This window comes from Telmatherina bonti, assembly GCF_933228915.1.
Source record: "Telmatherina bonti genome assembly, chromosome: 8".
Classification (NCBI taxonomy): domain Eukaryota; kingdom Metazoa; phylum Chordata; class Actinopteri; order Atheriniformes; family Telmatherinidae; genus Telmatherina; species Telmatherina bonti.
The window spans coordinates 17,764,968-17,789,096 of NC_136626.1; the positions used below are offsets into that span (position 1 = coordinate 17,764,968).

At 36.3% G+C, this 24,129-nt stretch overlaps 1 protein-coding gene across 1 annotated transcript in view; it reads left to right on the forward strand.

Annotated features, from left to right (window-relative positions):
• Positions 1–24,129, forward strand: part of LOC306759855 (adhesion G protein-coupled receptor D2) — a gene marked incomplete at its 3' end in the record, with an annotated part of 87,813 nt that overhangs the window by 50,029 nt on the left and 13,655 nt on the right. The window contains exon 23 of the mRNA XM_079245602.1: positions 15,745–15,818. Coding sequence (XP_079101728.1) covers positions 15,745–15,818 — 74 coding nt within the window. The remainder of the gene's footprint in view (positions 1–15,744; positions 15,819–24,129) is intronic.

Sequence of the window (24,129 nt, forward strand, 5' to 3'; positions counted from 1 at the left end):
TGGTCTTTTGAGTGAAATCATACATCAAAAATCTCCAGTTAAACTTTTAACACTAACCAGACACCGTGGCGTCAGTTCAGCACTCTGACCCATGATGCACTAACAAAAGCTGAGTTTATTGTGGAAAAGATTGGTGGTACCTTTTTTTCAAATAACCTTTTGTTTTGCTGATTGACGCCGAATAGGAACAACTTAATATCCCTAGAAACAACTAATCTTAAGTTTATAAATACAATATATGAATCATTATATACATGATGTCTGTTTTTGCGGCTTAATGCTGCTCTGAGCAACTCTCAGACCGATTTACAATATTGCCATTGCAGGTAATCTGCAAGTGATTTGCATGATATTCAGTGTCATCCCTCTCTTTCAATCACTCTGCACACAGTTGTTAAGTCATTCCCCATGGTACAAGTCAATGCTAAATCACCAGTTCAGACAGACACATCCAATGGACCAGCAAAAACAGTGTCTCTGATGGAATACAACACAAAGATGACCAATGATATTATACAGCTTATTTTCTGCTTCTCCTGTAAGTGTGTTGCAACACACAGATACAACAGGCTTTATGTGAACATCTGTTCTACTGCTAAGTTATGGACCAGTTTAAACTTTCACATTTAACAGTTATTATGATATTGCAAATTAATGTAAAATATAGATGTGTTGTAGTAAATTTATCCTTTTCGGTCATCTTCAGCTAAAAATAAGTCAAATAATTTTTGAGAATCTGGTTTCATCCTAAACCTATAACTTCTTGTGCATCTCAGTCTCCACAACTATTAAAATACATGCTCCTGTCATAAAGAACAAACATAAAAATGCAGGTACATATCCAAGTATACAGATGAATCTATAACTACTTTTTCACCTTTTGTACACAACAGGCACTGAGTTATGTTCAGGGTACTTGGGGGGGATTCTGAACAAAGTAAAGCATTTATTTGCTGTGAACACAGGAGAAGGACAAGTGCATAAAGAGGAACATGACGTGAAGTGCAGCAGGGATTTGAATGGAAAGGGTTGTGTAGGCATAAGTGTGTATGTGAATGAGTGTTACATTTCTGATGAGAAGAGGCACAACACAATAGCAGAGTTGAAGGTCGTAAGCCCTTTTATTTAGAAATAATATGCTAGGTCACAAATAGGTTTTGATTTTAATAAAGTTTTAACTATTAGCCACAATTTTTCTGTTTTTTGGCGTTTTTTCCTTTCTGTTTTTGAGCGCTTACATTGAATTGTTATAGAAGTAGAGATAAACATATTGGTTAGCTGTTTTCTTTTGCATTTGTGGCCATTTTTGTCCCCTGTTTACAAGGTTATGGTATACCTAAATAAAAAAGTTATTGTGCAGTATGACACAGTTCACATAGTAACATTGTAGCAAAGCTGATTCCTGGTGTCATTTCCAGTTTAGAAAATCCATCTTGTAGGAACCATATGTCCTGCACACTGCTGACATCTGACACCCGTTCTCTCTTCCTCACATGTGTTCCTCACCACCACTTGCAATTAGGGGCCTTGCAGATAAAAAACCGTGTGGTCTATAGCATGCATCTTCTGCAGATTACACACAGATCTTTGCTGACACCACAATAGAGTTGATTCCCATTTATTTTCCTCTACCCACACACCAACACATGTCAAGCATGTTTAGCTCACTTCATTGACATGCAACAGGATTCTCTCTTTCAATTAAAGAGAAAGGAGACAAAAGAGAAGAAATATTTCCTTGTAGACTTGATATATTTGCAGCAGTTAAAACTGAAAGCTTGTGGTTGACTCATTTTGTGTTTTTGCAAATCTCCAAAAGGCCATGGCTTTGTAGAAGATAGGTGAGGCATGACAGTCAACTATCACAAAGTAAACTTAATCTAAATCAGTAGATCAATACATAACCTAAATCAATAGACATAAGTTATGTATTAATCAGTAGGTTGCATGGTTGTGTCACAGTCTTTGTGATGACTAATGATTTGTTCACTAGATACCCTGGTTCTCCTCCAGTGGCATTTAGTATATTCTCAAATCCATCATGTCCTTGAATAAAGTAAAGTAGGTATGGTTGGATAAAAGTAATATTACCAATCTCGGACATATTACATATAAAAAGTAAATAGTTATATTTATGAGTTACTTCTCACAACATGTAGCAGAGTTAGTAAAGGAGTTACAGCATTATAAAAGTAATAAATTACTCAATGTGATTATTCTGTTACTTAAAACAAGTTTAAGTGTATTGCCTTTAACACTGGACTTCCCAGAGCTACAAAATATGTTGTAGCTGGAACTACTGAGTGGACTAAATGAAATTATATATTTTATAAAATATAATCTTGTATCGGCATTTTCATATGTCTGATAGCAGAAAGGTTTTACACAACAGCTAATCCTCAGATTGATCAGCTGACAGAAAGTTTCTTGTCACTGACCTGCTTAGTCAAATAAAAGTGTGTCAGTAGCATAAAAACTCCAATAAGTTCTAAACCATCTTGTTTTATTCTGTGAAGTCTAAGTGTGAGCTCAGTATAAATTTAGGGGAAAAAATTAATCCTGAACTAACATCAATTAAATTATTGACCAGGTGTGTTGTATGATATACATGTCTAAATTCAACATTGGGAACATATCCGGTAAAACTGTGCCCAGAGTGTGCAGCAGGAGAAGAGGCCCGATTTGTACTAGCTGTGACTTCTAAATAAATATTTTAACTTCAGAGTAAATAGTGCAGATTTTCATGAGTATAAATATTCTTGCGTTCTTTCCACATGCTCATGTTATTTTGTGCACATTATGTTGATAATATTGCAGTTGGACAAGAATAAATATGGCTTTCATAAACTCTGCTGGACTTTCTTCTGCCAGCTGCTAAAGAAACCACTTTGAGCTGTTTTGGGTTTTAGTGCACTTCTTGATGAAGTGGACAAACAAAGTCCAGTATGGAGTATCACCAAGAACCATAGGAGGTTGTTACCACTGTTAAGAACAGTTGCAACCACACTGAGTGTTTGGGGCCACTGTCAGAGCAGTTGCACACTGATTGCTACCACTGTCAGAATGGTTGATAAATGTTGTAACTGCTTGGGCCATGATGGATACATATTTCTACATAATTCAGAAAGGTTTTCAAAATATCCTGCTATGTTCAAAAGTTTGCAAGCACTTGGAGGATTCAGCTCTAGGCCACTTTTCGTTCTCGCAACCAATGTTTGTGTGCATATAGTAAATATATTAAAGCTGTAAAAATTATCAAAAATTTTTATTGTGTTTTTTCATGTGAAATGTTGGGATCTGTTGTGATATATCACGATACTTCCAAAATGTTCTTTTTCTTTAAAACTATTCCTATAAAAAGAAAATGCTTCAGCCTTTGGTTTACAAATACTAACAGCTTTAAACAGCAGTTTGAAGCTAAGGAAGTGCAGTTGATGAGAAGCAACAAATCAGTGACGGGAGGAAAGATAGCAGTTAACTAACATAGTGTATGTTATCATACACCTACTGAGTACCGGATAACAGTGAAAAAAACTAAATAAGCTATAGTAATTATAGACTCTATGAAATTATTTGGACTACATGGCAGTTAAGTTTAACAGTAAATGTACAGTACACGTTACCCGGGGCTAGACTCAAAACATTCAGGGCTGAAGTTCTGGGAAAATTGAAAGCCATAAGTGCATGGCAATGCATCAGCATGAGCATGAAAAATGGAGATAGAGGCCCACTTTGTATTTTGTTCCTCTGAGAATTGACATCACTTTCAAAATTGCTGTTGCAGATGCAGACACTACAGTTGGGCTCAGCCCATCTGTGTTAAACAGAGGATTATTTGGCATCTAAGAGGCAGCTTGTGTTCATTGTCTCATTGATATAAAGTGATGTGTACTAATTTTACATCTGCTCCTACCAAACAGAGCCCAAGAGTTCAGCCAATTCCTCAAAAAATTGCCTCTTCACAAATGATCTTCCCTGTGCATAAATTAAACTAAACTTTCTTTACATCTCTTTTGCATTTTGAAGTGATGGACAACTAACTGCATTTGACTTTGGGGTTTCATGTGTGTGTGTTTTTGAGACTGAAATTTGGATTGGCTGTTTAGAGGATGTGTGGCCCTGAAATAGGCTCTTGTCATGTGGCCTTACACTTTGAAGACTTGATTGTAGCCTCTCAGTGTAAATATCCAAACAAACAGGCAGCGGTTAAAAATGTGCTATCACTTTGCCTAGTATTTACATTCCTCTCTCAACTCAGTTTCTCTTTGTCTCACTCTTGCATTTGATAATTTGTATGTACTCTCTGGCATTTCTTCTATGTTTCACACAACCTTTCAGTTCCCTTCATTCTTATAATTTGTCAATGATATTTGTAATGTTTATGTTTAAAGACCCTCTGACAAGAATTGACATTTTACATTATTGTTTCATAGTTCACTTTGAAATATCACAAATCAGTCCATTTGGAACACTCACACAGCTACATTTTGTACCCTTGTATAACATCCTAGCATTTTATATTCATCACACCCAATGAAACAAATCGTAAGATGAAAAATTGAGTCTATTTGGTTGTTCTTAAGTGGCTTTAAGCGCAACTGTTTATGCATATTTGCCCAACCGCTACAAAGCGTGCCAGGCTTTAGGAATTTGTTTTCCACAGCTGTTCTGCATAACAACGCCTCACCATCATGCACAAGTGGAAGTCTGGTGAAGGGAATCTATTCATAATTCAAAAAACAACAAGGCACAAGCTATGGTGTTGTCAGAGATAACAAATTGAGGAGGAAAAGAGTTGAATTTGTATCTGCTTACAGAGGTTGACTACATTATACATACTGCAGGAGCCGCTGAGTGTGGGGTAATAGGATATATGATGGATGGCCAAGCCGTATGGGCTTCCATCCCTCTGGGTTATTCATCTGTTTATCTGCTTATTTATTTATTCTTTCACCCAGAGAGACCCTCACAAACTCAAGATTTGCCTAAACTACATAAAAAGAAAATGAAAAAGAGGAAGAAGCTGCTGAGTGTTTACCAGTATGGAAATAGGTTTAAGCACTCTGAAGATTCTCTGTTGTGCATATGTCAAGTGCCCTCACGTCTGTGTGAATGGTCATTGGTGGTACTGATAGTTTGAAGTAGCCTGCATTTAACTGAACAAAGGAATGTGAAGTGTTTGAAGATGATAAATGAAAAAGTAACTTTCATAACTTCTGTAATAATCTGACAGATCACGCTAAAATAAAATCACAAATTGACAAAAACATTGAAATGTTAGGTCTTTCTGTGAAATTAAGCTGAACGAGGCTGTTCTTACCTGACAAAGATAAACTGTGTGAAGCTATCATCTGAACCAATGAAAAGAAATTGTTTTAAAGCTTAGGCTAACTGATTACCTGCGTTCTTATGGCTACACAGCTGCTCATTCTCAATCTGTTGAGTTCAATAAACACTGTTCGAATGGAAATGCTCTTACTTTCACTGTTAACATAGCACTGCGTTTTACTGTTGTTTTTCTTCTATTTCATTTCACCAAGCATTTAAGTGATCTTCAATCCTCATCAATTAAGGTTTTTTCTACGACCACATTTTTTCCTCAGACCATAGTTCTCTTCTCTTCTTCCTATTTTTAATAATGTGTTTGACAGTTCTTAACTCCACTTTATTAGTTTCTGTAATCTCCTTTGATGTTTTCTCTACTTGACCCTTCTTAGGGTGTTATCACATCAGGATAGTTCGCTAGACTTGGTCCGATTGGGGACTCAGCTCAGTTGTAGGGGAGGTGTATCCAAACAGACCGAGATTGCATTCATGCTGCATTTTGATCAAATGAGACAAGCCATTAGAATAATACACCTATATCCTCACCAAATTTGGTGCTGCAGTAGTGTCTAGCAAAAGAGAGGACATGACCCATGTGAAGAAGAAAACTTTGCTGCTCGTTAAACATGGAGCACAAAACTATTGCTGTTTTGTTTTGTTTTTTTTATTTTGTCTTATGCAAGTATACTGCAGAAATACACTGCAACAATGTGCGTAGAATGAACAACAGATGAGGCAGAAGACAATAGCTATGTATTTACCCACAATGCAAAGCTATGCCTAATTTTTTTTTTTTTTGTAATCCACTTCCTGTATTTGGTCCACTGGAAATGGACTGAGACCTGTGTTTGTTGACGGACCGAATCCACTTCTTTGGTCCAAATCAGAATTCCTTTGGTGCAATCACAGCTCCCTAAACAAAGCGAACGTTCTGAGTAAATGGACTACAATTGGAATGAAAAAAGCTGATGTGAATGTGCCCTTAAACAACCTAACATCTTTTCCACAACCACAGGATTTTCAACATTTTTTCAAGAAATGAAAACGTTTCAGTGGGGTTAACTAACCTGTTGCCAGCTGAAAGATAATTGCCCGTGCAGTAATCATGTAATATGAGGCTCGTAGCTACTTGCTATATTTTATTAATGAATTTAGCAGCAGGCAGCTAGCCAACATAAAACCACATCTTCAGACGGTCCCATGACATGAGTTAGCAGCACGACATGTAATCGTCAGCTAACTGCCTTTTATGTTTAACCCTGTCACCATCAAGCGTGTCATTCAAGGACCTTCATGTGCCTTGGGGCAGGTCACTTCCCCTGGGTCAAGCTGTCTCATAGTTTCTCTCACCACCCCCACCCTACTCTATCAACACTCCTGCAAAGACTGGATACTGTTCTCTGACTAGGGGAATATGCCTTTTGCAAGGCTGTGCTTTATAGGGTTGTCATCCAAACATGCTGGAGGCATGTTGAAACAAATCCCCCTCCCCTTTTTTTAAAAATTTTTGTCTTGTACATATTTACTCTGTACGTGTGTATTTCTATTCAAAGCACACATACTCAGCTTTTAATCAAGTGTCTTAACATAGTACTAAAGCATTCACTGCTACTTCTGTCATACAGCTGCAAACAGTATCTCTAAACCAATATCAGCACCACCACCCCCTCCCTAAGAACATTTTTCCATCATCCTCATCTCAACCGCCCATGGCAACGACATAACCGGCAGCCAACGACAAAGCAAAGTGGAGAAAAGCGAGAGAGGACCGCGGTAAGGGGTGGTAGAGGGGGGTGAGGCTGTAGATCAGGGCAGGGAGGATGGCGACGCGACCAGGAGGTGACAGGGGAATAACATCCCTTTCTCCTCAATCGACAGGGACCATAACTCCTACCTCTCCAGGGACAGATTGAGAAAGGCAATAGCCCTAGGGGCTGTGAAGCACAGATGCTTAGGAGAATTGAAAGTTAAAAGAAAAACGCAGTTTGCCAAGCCACTGCCACTGATTGAGCCAGAGGTGTCATTCATAGCCGATGGAATTTTTACTATTTCTTTTCCTTTGGAAAGGCGATAGGTCCAAGTGGAATTCTATCCAAGCTAATGATCAAGTAGTGAATCTCCGTGGGTTAATGTTATATATAGGCCAAAGAGTTTTTTTTATTTTATTTATTTATTTTTTTTAATTTAATTTAATAATGCTGGTAAGTCTGAGTAAGGGAACCTTTTTTTCACGTTTTTGAGTTGAGTTGGTCACAATCATTCCTTTTTGTTTTTGAAAAGATTGATGAAATGAAAATATCCCATGTTGAAACGTACATAGTCCATAACACACAAGCAGAAGTTTGTATATGAACAGTATTTAGACATAAGTGTTGCATTGGAATTGATCAAAATGCCAGGAAATCTTGTTAAAATCGGAGACAAAAATTTCAGCGAGAATTTAAGTCAAAGCATTCCAAAGTAAAGATTATCCTCCCACAAGTTTAAATTGAGTGATAGATCACAAACTTAAAGCGTCTCCTTCAAATCATTAAATGGCATTTCTCTGATATGCATCCTTGACTTACTGAGACTGTATGTGTTCTCTCAACCATTAATGTCCACAGAGCCTTTTTTTTCATATATATATATATATATATATATATATATATATATATATATATATATATATATATATAATGTGGCAACTTATATGTTATATGTTTATATGTATATTATATATTATGTGTATATGTATGTTATATGGCAAAGTAGGACTACAAGAAAACTTTACAGTGTGAGTGAGAAATGCTTGTATATCAGGACCACTGATCACATCAACCACTGGCTTGTCTCTGCTATTTTACGTTTCGCTTTTTTTGTTTTTTTTCCCAGTTTATCTTTTTCTTTCTTTCGTGTCTCATCCTTGTTCCCAGTCTTCTCTGTGATTACTCATCACTCTTTTTCTGCCACAGTCATATTCCTACACTTGTAGTTGTGGGTGGATGGGCAGCAGAGTGGGGGAGGTCGCAAAGCATTTTTTATAGTGTGATCAATTTTACAGTGGCTTATTGAATAGCTTTTAATGGCCTTCTTTATTTTTAGTTGTAGCCTACAGACTAGTCCACTGCTCAAGGGCTTATGTGATGACTCGCTAGAGAGACAATAAATTTTAATCCATTGTCTGTGGAAAATTACACATGTTTAATCGCTGATTTTTATTGGCTCATCATGATAACATTATCTGAGTTGTTGAGGCTTGGCTTATAAGAAAAACAGGTTCAATTAGCAATGACATTTTAAAGACTGAATCTGACAGAAGAAATGTTTCATAACCAACTTCCTTTTTCTAATATTCATTTAATTGATCAAGGTTGAAAAAGTTACACCTACAGACAGTTTAATGCTGTAATTAGCTAAATTCTATGCTGTTGTGAAGTCCATCCACCTGTTATTTAATCTTCCTTTTTCTTGTGAATTAGTTACCTCCACCAAGGAGGTTTTGTTTTTACCAGTATTTTCCTTCTTTTTTTTGTCTGTCTGTTTGTTTGTGTTCAAAATAACTCAAAAGGTTTTCGACGCATTTTCATGAAATTTTCAGGAGTTGTTGGACGTGTGAAGGAACTGATTTAATTTTGATGGGGATCCGGATCACCGTTTGGATCCAGGAATTTATTTTTTGGAACTGTGGCCCTTGGCAGAGGTTTACGCTCTTGAGTGCTTTTCTGGTTTTGTTTTGTGCACCTAAGTTGTGTACAAGATTTACAGTTGACTGCATCCTTTAATTAAGGAATTAAAAAAGTGAAAAATCTGTGTATCTCCTAAGGAACACATGCAATATAAGAAAAGTCTGAATCTGCATTCCACTTTATTGCCTTCTATGAAAACTCTTCATAGGTAAATCAATAATCAGTAATACAGCATGTATTTATTTATTATCAAGCTATTTTTCTGGCAGCATAACCTAAAAATGTTTTGAAGAGTGGAATAAATCACTGCTGAGTTTAAATTGTTTACTTTAACATGTATGCTTATGTATGTTCAACTAGGTTCTTCCAGTGCACCTGCTCTCCTTTTTTCTCTATTCTGCATTGTTCAACATTTCTGTACTGAAATAGTATATAGTAAAGTACAAAAGTGATGTATAATTCAAGAAGTGATGTATACAAATAATCAATCTAAATAATTGAAGAAACTATTAATAAAAATTATAGCGTTTATTTCAAATATTGTCCAATAATCAATGATCAGTTTTTTGTTTGGTCTGCTTTATCCTTCCACATTCACTGTGATTTCAACTCAGTTACAAGAGTGCAAGAAAGGTGAAATTTGAATGTGCTTGCATCAAGATTTATTGACTGCATGTAAAAAGAAAGAATACCAGGATCATTAAGTTCAACTCTACTGCCATCAAGCTGATGAAAGCCTCCATACACACAAATTCCATAATGGCTGGTGTATGTGCTTGTGTGTATAATAAGATGTGATAAGGTAGATTGATTTCTAAAATAAACAGTAGAGGTGTCTACTGACATCCATATTGCAATGCCCTCTGTGTCCCTTCCAACCTTATTCTGTGTGGGAGGGCACATACAGACTTCTTTCGGCTGCATGGTAAAATTATTATTATTATTATTTATTTATTTTTTTTGGTCAACCCCCCCTTTTCTTTTTTTCTTTTGTCATGTATTGTACAAATATCATATTAAAGCTTTGGTTTAAACATATGAGATGCTGACTTTGAATGACATAGGGCTTACAGAGGGAGGAGTAAGCTGATTAGTTTACATGGAGGTTATTTGCAAAAATCTGTCCCTCACATGCACTCCCACACATAAAACATAGACTCACAAACACATGCCGGTGCAGGTTAGTCCTCCTCTACACCAGCACCTGCTCCGCTGAAGGTGAAAGAAGTGCTCACTTGAGCTCATTGAAAAGTAGATGTGACAGTAAATTTTTCAGGCCCTTGTGAGATGGGAGATCTTGTTATAGCAGTCAGGATGGGGGTCAGGGCAGTGGCTGCTTGATGATTGAGGAAAAGAGAAGTAAATTCATTCTGCTTCGGGCACTTTGTCAAGTGCCAGTAGCTTACCGTTGAGAGCCACTCACCCATCACCGTGTTACGGCCCCAGAGGTCACATCCACCACCATAAATCTGCCTCGCCTCCTCGCTTGCTAAACCTATTGCCTTACTCTGACTGAACACAGGCAGGCAGAGATGCTGCAGCTGCTGCTGCTGCCACTCATAGTCACTCAAATGAAAAAGAGAAGACAGAGGAGGTAATATAGATTCTCTTTTTTGATGCCGCTTTTGGTGTAAGAGCATGACACGAGGCAAGGAGTTATAAAGGGAAGATGGTTTTGTATTTGTGAAAAGGTTTAAGAGTTTATAAGTACACCCGTATATTAAAACAATTGTGCAAATGTATTTTCCTTTTAGTAGTGTTTCGCAGGACTTGTTCAGTTGCCTTTCTAAATCCAAGATAGTTGGTTTCTTATTCATAAGGTTTTGATAGTACTTCCAGAACACAAAAATTTGCACAATCATGACACAAGTAGGAACTGGAACAAAATATAAATAGACTGATTATAATAAGAGAACAATTCTTATATATATTTTTACCTTAATTTATTTATCTTCCTGCTCTAGTCACATTTCCTCAGAAAATGCTCTCTGATCTCTTTTCTTCTTCTTTAAAAACATTATGCAAGTTGTCCCCATTCAGTTAAAAGATTTCTGGCCAGTCTGTGTATCAGGTTAATCTTGGCACATATCATAGCTACTTGATTGGATTGGAAACAACAGAGTTTAGAGGTGCAGGTCAATGCCTTGGCCTCTTTGATATGTTCTTCAGTCTGCTGCAGATGAGGTTCTGTGTTCATCTGGAGGAGGCCCTTTAATGTCTAGTAGGGTCGTCACTGTGCCCATGCTATTTTTTTTTTTTTTTTAACTAGCTGATGCAAGAAACTGTCACGGTCAGAGACCGGGGTGGAGGGGTGGACCCAAAAGCAGAACGCACAGATGGAGAGGTAAATGAAGTATTTATTTAGTAACCAGTTCCTGTTGGTCTGGTCCAGGGCCAGGGATGAACTTCTCAGATAACTGGAGTTCTGGTGAGAGTGGAGGTTACTGGGGTGTGATCTCTGGTTGTGGTGGGTGGTCCTGGTTTGAGGCAGGGCGAGCAGGCAGGCACAAGAGGTTGGTGAAGTTTGGCTGAGGAGGCAAAGAAAAACAAAAATGAAATCTTGAGCTATGAGTCAAATGACAAGCACTAGAACTGGCCTGATTACCACGCAGTAAAGAGAGACAATCTGGCGAAGACTGGAGCTCCAGCGTGTTCTTAAATAGCAGGCTGTCCTAGCAGGATAATCAACCCGGAACATGGGCTCCAGGTGGTCGCAAGTGAAGCTCCAGACTCCGCCCCGAGTTCCCCATGGCAACCTGCACAAACTCAAATAGTAAACCATGACAGAAACTCTGGATATAATAGTTACCAACTAAACTTTACATTGTTTTTCATGTGGTTAATTGGTTGATTGATATATATTGGTCAGTCTAAATGTTGAAATATGCTATTTCAGCAGGTCTCATTGGCCAGGAGTAGCAGTTCTTGTCTGTTGTCTTTCTGTCCTCTTCCCCCCACACAGCCAAGGCAGATGGCTGCCTGTCCTTGATACGGGTTCTGCCGGAGGTTTCCTTCCTGTTAGAAGGGAGTTTTTTTCCTTCCCACTGTTGCCAGTGTGCTTCTCAGGATGGGAGATTGAGTTGGACCTCCAACTCAATCTGTTGGTTTTCTTATATAGGCTATTATGAATTGGCTTTCATTATGTTTTCTTCTCTGTCTGTAAAGCGTCTTGAGATGGCATTGCCGTGATTTGACGCTATATAAATAAAGTTGAATTTAATTTAATTTAATAAAAGCAACTTATTTTGGGCTAGGTACCTTATGACAAATCACTAATATGAACCATTATGTTGAAAATGTAGCATTGGTATTTGGGTTGTGATTAATAGTGGAGTGTTGTTTTGTTTTGCTCCAACATTTAATGGCTACCGAAGTTCATTCATATTTTTTGATTAAGAGATCTTTAGATGTTGATATATTAAAAAAAAAAAAAAAAAGGAAAACAAAAACAAAGAACACAATAAACATTTAATTCTACAAAGAAAGTGAAGTAAAACAGATTTCAATAGAACTATGACAGGTTTTTGGAAGATCAGAGGCATTAGTGTGCCTTGTTTTACATTGATGTTCCCGCTGGTAATTCATGTTTGACCACAGCTTTTTCATATTCAGTGTTCTCCATAAAGAAAAAATAGCATTTTTAAAGCCTTAGCAAGCCTTTACTTTCACATAAGGTTAAATGAAACACTCAGTCAGAAACCCTGAAAGATCCTGTTCTCTGCTGCTAAATTGATAATTGTTATATTATCATGAAATTATTGATATTCTTGCCACATGTTAACATTTTTCTAGGATGGTGGTAAAAAACTAAAGCCAGGAAAAGGTAACAGGATATGGTTCTGGTGGATAAGTCTGTTCATATGTTGATTTTTGTACATGTGCTTTTTCATACAAGCACAGATTTTGATTGATTGTTCCTTTTAGAAATTGTCTTCACCCACCGTAATTACCCAAATTTATGTGATCTTATGCATTCAGCACTCTGTGTAAGAGTGTGTACTTGTTTGTGTGTGTGTCTACATACCTTTCAAGCTTGTAGTATGTAAGTACCAGCCTGCATTCAATATAACCTCTTATTAGGTGGTGATTATCCTGCCTGCATCTGGCTTTTTTCAACAAATGACTGGAACTTGGAGAGGCCAGGGACAGGCTAGGAAGAAGGGAGAGAAAACTTCCTGAACTCAGCTCTCACCCTCCACCTTTTAACTCCCATGTTCACATCAACCTTTCAGGAAAAAACCTTGTCTTAAGGCAGCTTTTCCTAAAAAAACACTAGTAAAGTCCAAATTGGGCAAATCTGTCCAAAAATGCTCATTTCATAAACTGGGTAGAAAAAGGGATAATTAGGAGGCATCAAAATCTGTATATATTTAAAATATATCTTTAGTCAAAAATACAAAACTCAGTAGACCATACTTTGTGCATCCAAGTAATTATGGTCCATGTACTGTGTAGTTTAGTGACATCAAAGAGGTGGTGGAGCAACATCTTACCTGGCAACCTTGTTTTGAGTAATAAAACATATCTAAAAAACATCACAATGCAAATAAATTATCCATATATAAAAAGAATTGAATAAGGAAGGCTGTGTGTTATTTTCTTTTCTTTGGTTTTATTAAAAGAGAAGACTCTGCCGAAATACATAATCTGTGTTGAGAAGCTATTAAACTTTGATCTAATTTGAGCTTGCCTATAATAGCTGTTCCTCTGTTAGGAAAAAAATGAACAAATCTAGATTTTTTTTACAATTTGCAACTGTTATACAATTAGCTCTGATGGGACATCATTCTCAGCTCTGCGTTTCAACTTTAAAGTAAGTGAATCGCAGCAGTAGCCACCAAATGACGACTGGAAGCCTGCACTTGGGGTTTGTGTTCGTCTGCATGTGTGTGTGTGTGAGAGAGTTTCCTATAGGACACGGTCAAAGACATTTAATTTAGGTGTTTTGCTTATGGTAATGATTTTGAAACACAAACAATACAATGACTGATTTTTACTTATCACAAACATGGCATCCTTGGGAGGCCATGGCAAAACTTTTACTGATAACCATGAACAGATTAACATAAAGCAGTCCCCCACCCAATGCCCTTTCTATGTTTGTCCTACCTCTATCCCCCACTATTTTTATCCAAAGGAACAACTCTGACATCTCAGAATGATGAACTCTTTCGGTGCACTGACCTTTCTCCTTCGGACTATCCACCCGCCTTCCTAGCCTCTTAGATGTAGATGAGACAGAGACAGATGAAGATATTTTATAATGTGTGTGCATGCATGTGTGTTCCTGGGAGTGGTGGGTGGGAGTGTCATGCAGTGACACAGTGAAATTAGTTTTGCTGTTGGTGGATGGTGGCCGTCCCACTATCAGATCAGCAGTCATCCTGGGAGATTAATCCAGACAGACTACCTGCATCAGAGCAGCCAAGGCAGGTGCTGAATGAGAAGAGAGCGACAGACAGGTAGACAGACAGATGAGGTGGACAGGTTCATGACAATGATAAACCTACAAAGATTGTGTCCATATATCTACAGTACATCATGTGTGAAACTTCCATGTGTAAATTACAGATTGCTGGACTGTTCAGGACATGAATATCATTGGCAATCCACTGTTGATATCTAAAAATATCCTAAATATGAACATTACCTGAACTCCAAGTCTTTCATGAATTCATGAAAACCTGGTTTTGACAGGATGCAGTTACAGTTAAAGTGCATGATATTAAGAAATACAGATAAATGCACATTTTGAAATTTGATAATGAGCCTAATTTTAATTAAAACATCTAAATAAAAAGTGTATTTATTATACATAAATACATTATTGAATATGAGTTGATGGTATTGTTGACTCTGCTAACTTGTTTTCATGTTTGTTCTTTTATTTATTTAATTTTTGATTGTGTTTTAAACCGCCTATACCACACATTATATTACAGGCATTACATTGCATAACTTTGTAGCAGATGCATATCCCATGTCATACCACCTGAGAAGCATGACAAACTAGCTGGGATAGAATTGGAGAAATACTGTACCTGCTACCCTAATATCTGGTAAAGCTGTTTGTTTCTCTGTTAGCAAATACTAATTAAAAAAATTTTTTAAAAAATAATCAACAAACGTAGGAAAGAATAAATTTCTATTATTTTTTTTTTATTTATTTATTATATATTGTTAATTGAACATTTGAGTCTGGATCTAGACACAGACACATTTGTTTTGGTAGTTGCCACTACCAAAACAAATTTTTGTTTTGGTAGTGGCAACAATAGTTTTACTTATATTTTTCATTAGTTATTTGCAATTTCCAAAAGTGTAATTGTTGATGGCAATCAAGTACATGTTTTTAAATATCCCTTTGCTAAATGTGATTCTTCTTTTCAAAGAAAAATTCTGAATAAAGCATTTAGCAAAATAGGTGTTTTGATTTAGTTCTTTAATAATTATTAATGCATTCATATAATCAGAGTAGAATAGCTTATTTGCCATTCCTGTGTCATTTATTGTGTTTTTCATTTTCGGTATAAATATTTTAAAAAAGTCTTGACAAATCTAACACTTAAAAAATAAGAATCAAACTCTGACTTTGATTATTTAAAAAAAATGTAACATACTACCTGACTTTTTAGATATGAGTTTATTTTATTTATTCTAAGCTTATATGAGTTCTCATGTATTCAACTTTCAGTGGAGCTAATAGTGATAGCAGAGCTAACTATGTATGCCTATGTATGTCTGTCTACAGGTCATCTGTCCATTCCCTGTATTCCAGAAAAGTCCCTAATTCAAATCTCCAAAGGCACTTGTCTGGATAGAAAGGTGATTGACATCTTACACATGCATGTTGTACTCACAGTATAGTGCAGGGGTGTCCAAAGTCAGTCCTGGAGGGCCACTGTCCTGCAGAATTTCGATGTATTCCTGTTCCACACCCCAGGCTTCTATTAAATGGATCCAACAACAAATTAATTTTGCACTATGACTGATTAATTTGAGTCGTGTGTGTCTGAGCAGGGATGCATGGAAAACCTGCATGACTGTGGCCCTTGAAGACCGGAGCTGGATATCTCTGGTATCGTGGTACCTGTCACTGGACTGTTGCAGTTTAGAGAGGGCCTAAAGTTCAATGCAATGCCCACTAAGCTTAATTTCATTTTGGCCATTGCAGTTACCTGTCACTCCAAGTCTCTACGTTTTACAGTTGCCTAGGAATTGCATCTTTTGTAATATGTTGTAGTCAACACCTGCACCAGAAAACATAACTCACGAAGGCACAATAGGACAGTGGTGTATATGATATATATATATATATATATATATATATATATATATATATATATATATATATATATATGTATATGTAGATATAGATATAGATTTAAATTTATATATATAGATTTAAAAAAAAAAAAGATATTTCAGAGGTAGTCTTTCTCAGGTTTTTAATCGACTTGGGCATGAAACAGTTGTTTTATAGAAATGAAGAGGACATGATAAAGTACAGTGTGTGGCATGTTTGATTTGATAAATAATTCAGATTCAATCCCACTATGAAAAACCAAGATGCAGGGGCATCAAACATACATAGAGGTGAAAGTGGGGGGTTTGGGGTCCTCTTGCCATGAAAATGAACAAAATGTAAAAGGTCTTTTTTTTTTTTTTAACAATTATACTACCAGTCAAAAGTTTGGATACACTTTCCCAAAGTGATGTGTCCAAACTTTTGAGTGGTCCTGTATGTCAGCCTGATGAGTAGCCAGTGTCCTACCTATAGCTGAAATTATTAGGATGCTCTCAGGTGGCAGAACTATATGGTTTCCTGAAGCAAGCCGAGATCCACACAGAATAGAGTCATAATATTTTTTTCTTTTCCTTTTTTTCACTTTAGAAAAACCCAAAATATTCACAAGAATTCAAGTTAACCTAGTACTGTGGGATTTTACACTTATTTTATTTTCTTTCACAAAACTAAAGTCTGAGAGAGACAGGAAAGCAAACAGAGAAAGCGGGAATTAAAATGCAGCACAGACTGATCTTTTGCTGGTTGCTTTATTGTCTGTACACAGGGCACCATGCGTAGCATCTGTTAATATAGGCAGTATAATTTGACAAAATGGATTTGTAACAATTTTTCCCTGTTTGGCAACCATTCTATATTTGCAAAGTTGCCCATGAGAAAGTGAAATGAAAAAAGTGCCTCACACATTACTCTTTTATGGATTTTCCCAAGATATAACTATAGTAACAGTCAAATGTTTGTCAATACCTGCAGATTCACTTTTAATGAGTAGGCATATACAACTTTACCCTTTTTTACTTTTCCAGAGTCCAATCTTTGAGCTTCCCAGTAATTTGAAGACTTTTAATCTTGCTTCCTCCCTATTATTTGATTGTTTTAAGGCTACACAGCTATTTAGTTCCATTAGTTTGGTGTCTCTTCTCAGTGTGCATGTGATCTTAATCTCACTATTAAACATGCCAGAGTTTTACTTTTAGATTACTTTTGTTTAGTTTTTGTCAAAATATTTAAAAAGATCGGTTGTCACGATGAGTGCAAGCATATTTTTCTGACCAGGTTTCTTCCTTTATCGTGGGTGTTTTACAGTTGTTACATTTTCAGACTTATTTTCTTTTTACCTAAAGAAGTTTGACAATGCAAGATAAATAATTTCTACTGAATTAGAATACATTGTTCTGATCTTGCTAAACTAAATACTTCATGAGGTTCAGCAATTTTTTTCTGTGAAAAACTCACATGCTCACGAAGTGCTGACAGACAATCCCACTGAAATAAATCCAAGCCTGTGACAGACCCGACTCCCTGCACATCTCCATCCCCCTGGTGGTCGTACCTAGAACCACATTACATTACATTACATTATATCAAATGTCTTTTATTATAAACTCAAAACATTTTAACAACAGTTGTAAAAATCTGACTTATTAATTGAGACTACTTTAATGATGACTGACATGGAATTTATTATTTGCTCACTTATTTATTTACTTTCTTACTTACTTGTGTATTAATCAAAGACAGAATTTAAGTCCCTCTACTGCCAGGCATTTTTCCAGTTCTTTTAGAGTTTGAAACCAACCATGTTTGAAACTCAGTGTTTTGGTTTGAACTCTGATGCACTATTCTACACCCTAAAGTATAGCTCAATTGCAGTGAAGTTGGGACATTGTGTAAAGCACTTATTAGTATGTTTTGTTTAGTCTTTTTTTTTTTCCCTTCCAAATATCCACTCATTTTGAATTTAATGCCTGCAACACGATCCCAGGAAGCTGGGACAGGGGCATCTTTACTACTGTGTTACATCATCTTTCTATTTAACAACACTCAATATGGGTTTAGGAAGTAAAGATACTATTTGAGTTTTGTGAGTTCTTTCCAATTAACCTGTTAACTTGTGAAATGTTCATGGTAGGTGTTTTTTGAGCATTCCTCAACTTTTCTTTAGTTTTCTCTTTCCCAGCCTTTTGGAAATATGTTGCAAACATCAAATTTTAAATGAGTATTTTTTATTTGTTATCAGCTTGAACATTGAATATCTTGTCTTTGTAGTGGTTCACCTGAATATAGGTTGAAAAGAATTAGCAAATCATTCTGTTTTTATTTATGTTCTACTCATTGTCCCAACTTAATTGGAAATGGGGTTGTAACTAAATGAAACAGTTAATTTATTAAAAACAGTGACTGAATCATGATTTTAACAGCGGCTATTTGTCTTATTTTTAACAAAACAAAAGGTTAAGGACTTTGTTTAAATTTTTCTCATCTGAGAAAGGCAATTTTGTGCTCTGAATTAAAAAGGAATATGTTGTAATTTTATATGTCTAAAATTGAAACCAGCAGGAAGGTTACCATTGAGAGTCTACCTTCAAGCCCTTAATGAAAAATTTTGAGCATACATTTGTGAAAATGTTTATCTTTTTAGTAACTAAAACTAAAATCTGACTAAATAAAATAGAGACAGTTATTGGATCCATTTTAACTATAACCATAATGTTTTTATTCAGACAGAAAGACAGATATTGTCATTTCTATCTTATATTCACACAGTTTAAAACAGTCTTTATTTTCTAATTATTTTTTTTCAGCACTTAGCTCTCTTTCTGCTTTTAGAAATCGCCAACAGCTCCTGCACAAAAACATCCAACTGTCCTACTTCTACACTGATCAAAACTGACTCTGTTCTCCACCCAGCTTTGTTTTTCTTTGCAGCTGTTGGGTGGTCCATGCCTCTTGCCTTCTCTTTTCTCACTCTTTCGCTCTCTCACTCATTGTCAAGTTCACTGTGTCTGTTTCTCTTTGAGTGCTGTGGGACCCGTGCATGGTCCGAAACTCAATACCTGAGTATACACAATTTAGTTCACACCAGAGGTTATTGGGTGGAAGCCAGGTCTCTTTCCAAAAAAGGTACAAGTCAAGATATGAGGGTTTGAGTTGTTAATGTGATGGTTAGTTGGTCAAGGTTAACTAAACAGTTGGAAACAGTGCATGTGTGTCTTATAAGGTTGGTCATCTGGTTTCAGCACAGTAAAGGTCTACTGGTCAGTGGTTGAGATTTATTTTGATCAACTAGTCTGTCAAAGAATCAATGATAAGGTGATGCAATAGTATTTGGTGTAATTTAATTCTTCATCATGTTTACATGTTTTATTATTATTTTTTCTTTTTTAGTATAATCCAAAGGTCTCTTTTTTGGTGATTTATGATGAAAAAAGACAAAAGGAAGCATTTCTGGTTTTGCCCTGATGAGTTCATCGCAAATGACCTTTTCATCCTGTTAAGAATTTCAGTGTTGGACCCGTTAACCACAGCTCCCCTTGAGTACCATTCACACGCGATTGGGAGTCCCATGACAGGCCAGCTGGAATATTCAGTCCACCCCTCCATACACACACACTCACACACACACACACACACACACACACACACACACACACACACACACACACACACACACACACACACACACACACACACAATTTCACCACAGATCACTGGCCAGTCAGCATGTCAGTCATGCACAGGGGAAGGTTTTGAACTTGGGTGTCTGAATGCATGTGTGTGTACAGAGTGTGTTCCTGTTCTGTCTTATGCCTTGAATCTTCCTGGCATGGGGACACTAGGTGTCATATCTATCAGCTTTAAAACTGAAAGGACACATGCAATTGAAACTGGGGTTAAACTCATTTGGTGATTTCGCAGTCAACAGTTGATGCATTTAATCTTTTCATATACATGTTAGAGCTCAGATATTCAAAACAATTAATTGTGTCCTGAGTTAACTCATGGTTATTTGAATATTAACAATAAATCTTCATGAGTGATGAAAGTTTTGCGAGGAAGCAGTCCCCAGTGGCCCATGAAAAACTCATCAACTACGTGTTCCTATGTAAATTAACACTATTAATGCTTTCCTGGGATTTCTACAAGGTCCAGTATGATGTTAAATACAGCATCAGTCCATGTCTGCATACCACTCTTGACAGAATACTTCCACATGATCTGATTTCTGATCCGTAAATATTATGGTGGCGTAGAAGAATATGATCTCTTATGCTGCATGACCAGGCTGAAGTTGGTAATGATTGATCCTGTCTTGGTTTACTGTCAGATATTAATGCCTATTAATGATGAGTTTGGATGAAAACATTTTAAAAGTTAAAATGACTGTATCATGTTGTTGACTCTTATATAGAGAACAGCTGGGGCTGCTAGTAAAAGTACATCAAATGACACTAAATTTAGGTCTGTTCAGTTCAGGGATATTTTAAATTTCTTTTATACTTTTTTAAAATTAAATGCATTTTTTCCAGTCATTAAAAGAGCTTTAGTTTACAATATTTATTCTGTGTTTATGGTTTGATATAGTCATCCACTAAAATCAAGTGAAAAAAAAATGGGGCATTTTTTGTCATGTGTCTCATGAGAACTTTGAATACTACATGCTTTAGAGGCAGAGGTGCACCAGTGATGTTCCATTAATCCAAAGTAACCTGAGGTGATTGATCTATTAGCACCACTCAAAGCTGAGGCTCAGACTGATCAATAGTGCTAATTACCATCCAAAGGTTTTTCATTAAGACATGCTGCTTAGCATGAATAGACCCATTAGCATAGACCAAAAGGGCTGTGAGAAATGAGATAGGAAGATGGATGGATGGACAGACAGCTTGCTTCCCTTATAGTTAAAATGTGTACGCACTAGAAAAAATATCAAACAGTACTTCATAGAGTATTTATAGAGCATTTGTTTGACTTTGGAATCCCTAGTCTCTCTTCTAGTTTAAAGACCATGGGTGAAACCTATGTAATTTTCTTTCCAGGCTTCTGTACAACTATAGTTTTCATCGTATAATACAATCTATAATAATTGTTTATAGAAAAAGGTATAAAACTGAATTCTGTGAAACAAACTGGTTAAAGTTCAAGTTGAAATCCATAGCACATTTTCATGACCACAGCTGCACAAAGCACTGCACTGTCTAAAAAATATCAACAAGGATATATATATACATATATATATATATATATATATATATATATATATATATATATATATACATATATATATATATATATATATATATATATATATATATATATATATATATATATATATATATATATATATATATATATATGACAATACATATGACAAAACACTGTCTATTCATCCCACATTATTGTGGACACGTAAAAAAATGAAGTCTCAAAATATTATAAATGACTCATAATGCCTCTAAAATAGACTTTAAGCTTAAATAACAGGCATGCTTGGCTGTATTTCCTTTTCAGCCAGTCCTTGTTAGCCTGTTTGTTAGTTGTCTGAAAAACAGCGGATGTCCCTTACCCCACAGTGATATGTCTGATGCACGACCCCATCAAACCCCCGGGATCATCCATGGGCTAAAACACAAAAACACTGGTCAGCTACCATTGACAAACTCACCTTTCTCACCCTTTCAGTACTCTCAGTGGGGCCAAGAGCCATTGTTTCAGCTTAACAATCCTTATTGAATTAAAAACTGGCAGCATGCTTTGTTCAGTGTGGCTGATGCATACTGCTGTCATGGGTCCTATCGTTAATGTGCCATCACCACAACTCACATCCTTAGCAGACACAGGCAGCACTGACTGTATTTCCTACATCTGTAGGTGAATGTGTGCACATCCCACTCGTGTGTGTGTGTGTGTGTGTGTGTGTGTGTGTGTGTGTGTGTGTGTGTGTGCGTGTGTGTTTACACATGAAAGTTAAACATTATATAATTATATTAAAAGATGGGGTGTATGAAAAAGGATAGAGAAATTTGGCATTTTTGTGGCTGAGATAGTAACAAATCACTCAACAGAGGAGCACAGATGACCAAAGTGTCATGTCGTGTTTTAGAGTTTGTTTGGAATGCTACAGAAACTGGTGATATGAACAATTATTTTACGTGATAATGTTTTCAAAATTGTTAATCTGAATTTTAACTGTCGCTAGCTAAAACAAATGTTTTATGTCAACTCTTAAAAGTTGTAGTTTGGATATCTGGTTCAATAATGATTAATAATAATTTTTACTTTTTTAATCTGATTAGGAAATTCTGCTCCATATTTAATAGGGGTGGGACATGGTTAAAAAATTAATCTAATTAGTACAAGGCTTTTTAATTAATTGATTTGATTCACATTTTAATCGAATAACAACATTTCGCCCAAAGAGCAACATTTCTTATTTAAATGGATGTTAGTGGATGACTAAATCAAACGTTAACACAGACGTTAATATTGTAAAGTCAACTCAACTCTGTCTGGAAAAATCCTTTAATTTCAGTTCAGTTGACAACAGTAGAAAAATAAATAGAAAATATCATTGATCAAAACTGAAAAGACCTAAAGTTAAAGGATCAGTTTAAGTTTTTTATTTAACAGTTCTGAAGGTTCTCTCATTCAGAGTCTACACCATGTCAACAATAGTTTTAACTTTTAAATGTTTTCATCAACACTCTATTAATAGGCAATATTATCCTGCCTATTAATGTAAGCCAGGGTGGGATCAGCCAGTGGCAACTGGAGATCTCCTTCTCTGCCTGTAGCTGGGAGCTAGAACTTCTGCAGCGTAAGGATAAGGGTCTGTGAGTGCTTTGTATGGGACCTGTCACGGGACCCACTCCCATTTAGAATAATAAAACAATACATGCTTTCATGTTTGTCTCCGAAAGTCTTTAATAACATGTAAAAGAGTTGCTAGATTTGTTCCTAGTTGCTTTTAAAAAAAAAATATAAATAAAAGAGTCACCAGAGAGGTCTAATACTTGCTAAAGGGCTAAAGTCGCCAAGTTGACAACGCTTTTAGCCAAATTCTGGCGTTTTTATCAGTCATACATGTACCAGGAAATCCTTTACTGACAAATGTTCTGTTGTTGAAAATGCAAATTGCAATTGAATGCCAGGGGCTCAAACCAAGGTTTAAGACCTAAGAACACCTCTTAACCCCCATATTATTACAAAAACACTTTGTGTGACTAAATATTTTTATTATTCCAAGCACTCTTGGTCAGAAATATATTATTTAGCTATTAATAAAATAGCTAATGTCAAACAAAGCAGTTGAGTATCAGCAGTAATTAACTAACATAAAAGAAAGAAAAAGAAAACTAAACATAGGAGTCATGCGAATAAGATATTTTAGTATAAGATTTTGAATAAGGGGTATGGATACCAAAGTACTGGCCAACCAACATGTTCAGTAACAAATATGTAATGCTGTGCTGTATTGCTGTGTGTTTAGCGGGAAGGAAGGGAGTTGGTCATAGAGATACAGGGGCAGACAGGAAGAGATCATCCTGGTGTTACCGGGTCTGAGGTGAAGTCCTTTGGCTGGCCCAGGCCCACACATACTGTGCATAGAGAAGTTACTGCAAAGTTCAAATAGAAACGAGATAACATTTCCAAACATGATTGTTTTCGTCTTTGTGATCACTCACCGCTGACTTTTACCTTCTTGGAATCACATCAACTATGAGTTTCTGTCCTGATGTCCAAAGATTTTAAGAAAAAAATTGCTGGCATAACAGCGTGAGGACATTTCCGTGAGCCATGGGTGGGTGCAGGTGGGTGGGATTGATGGAC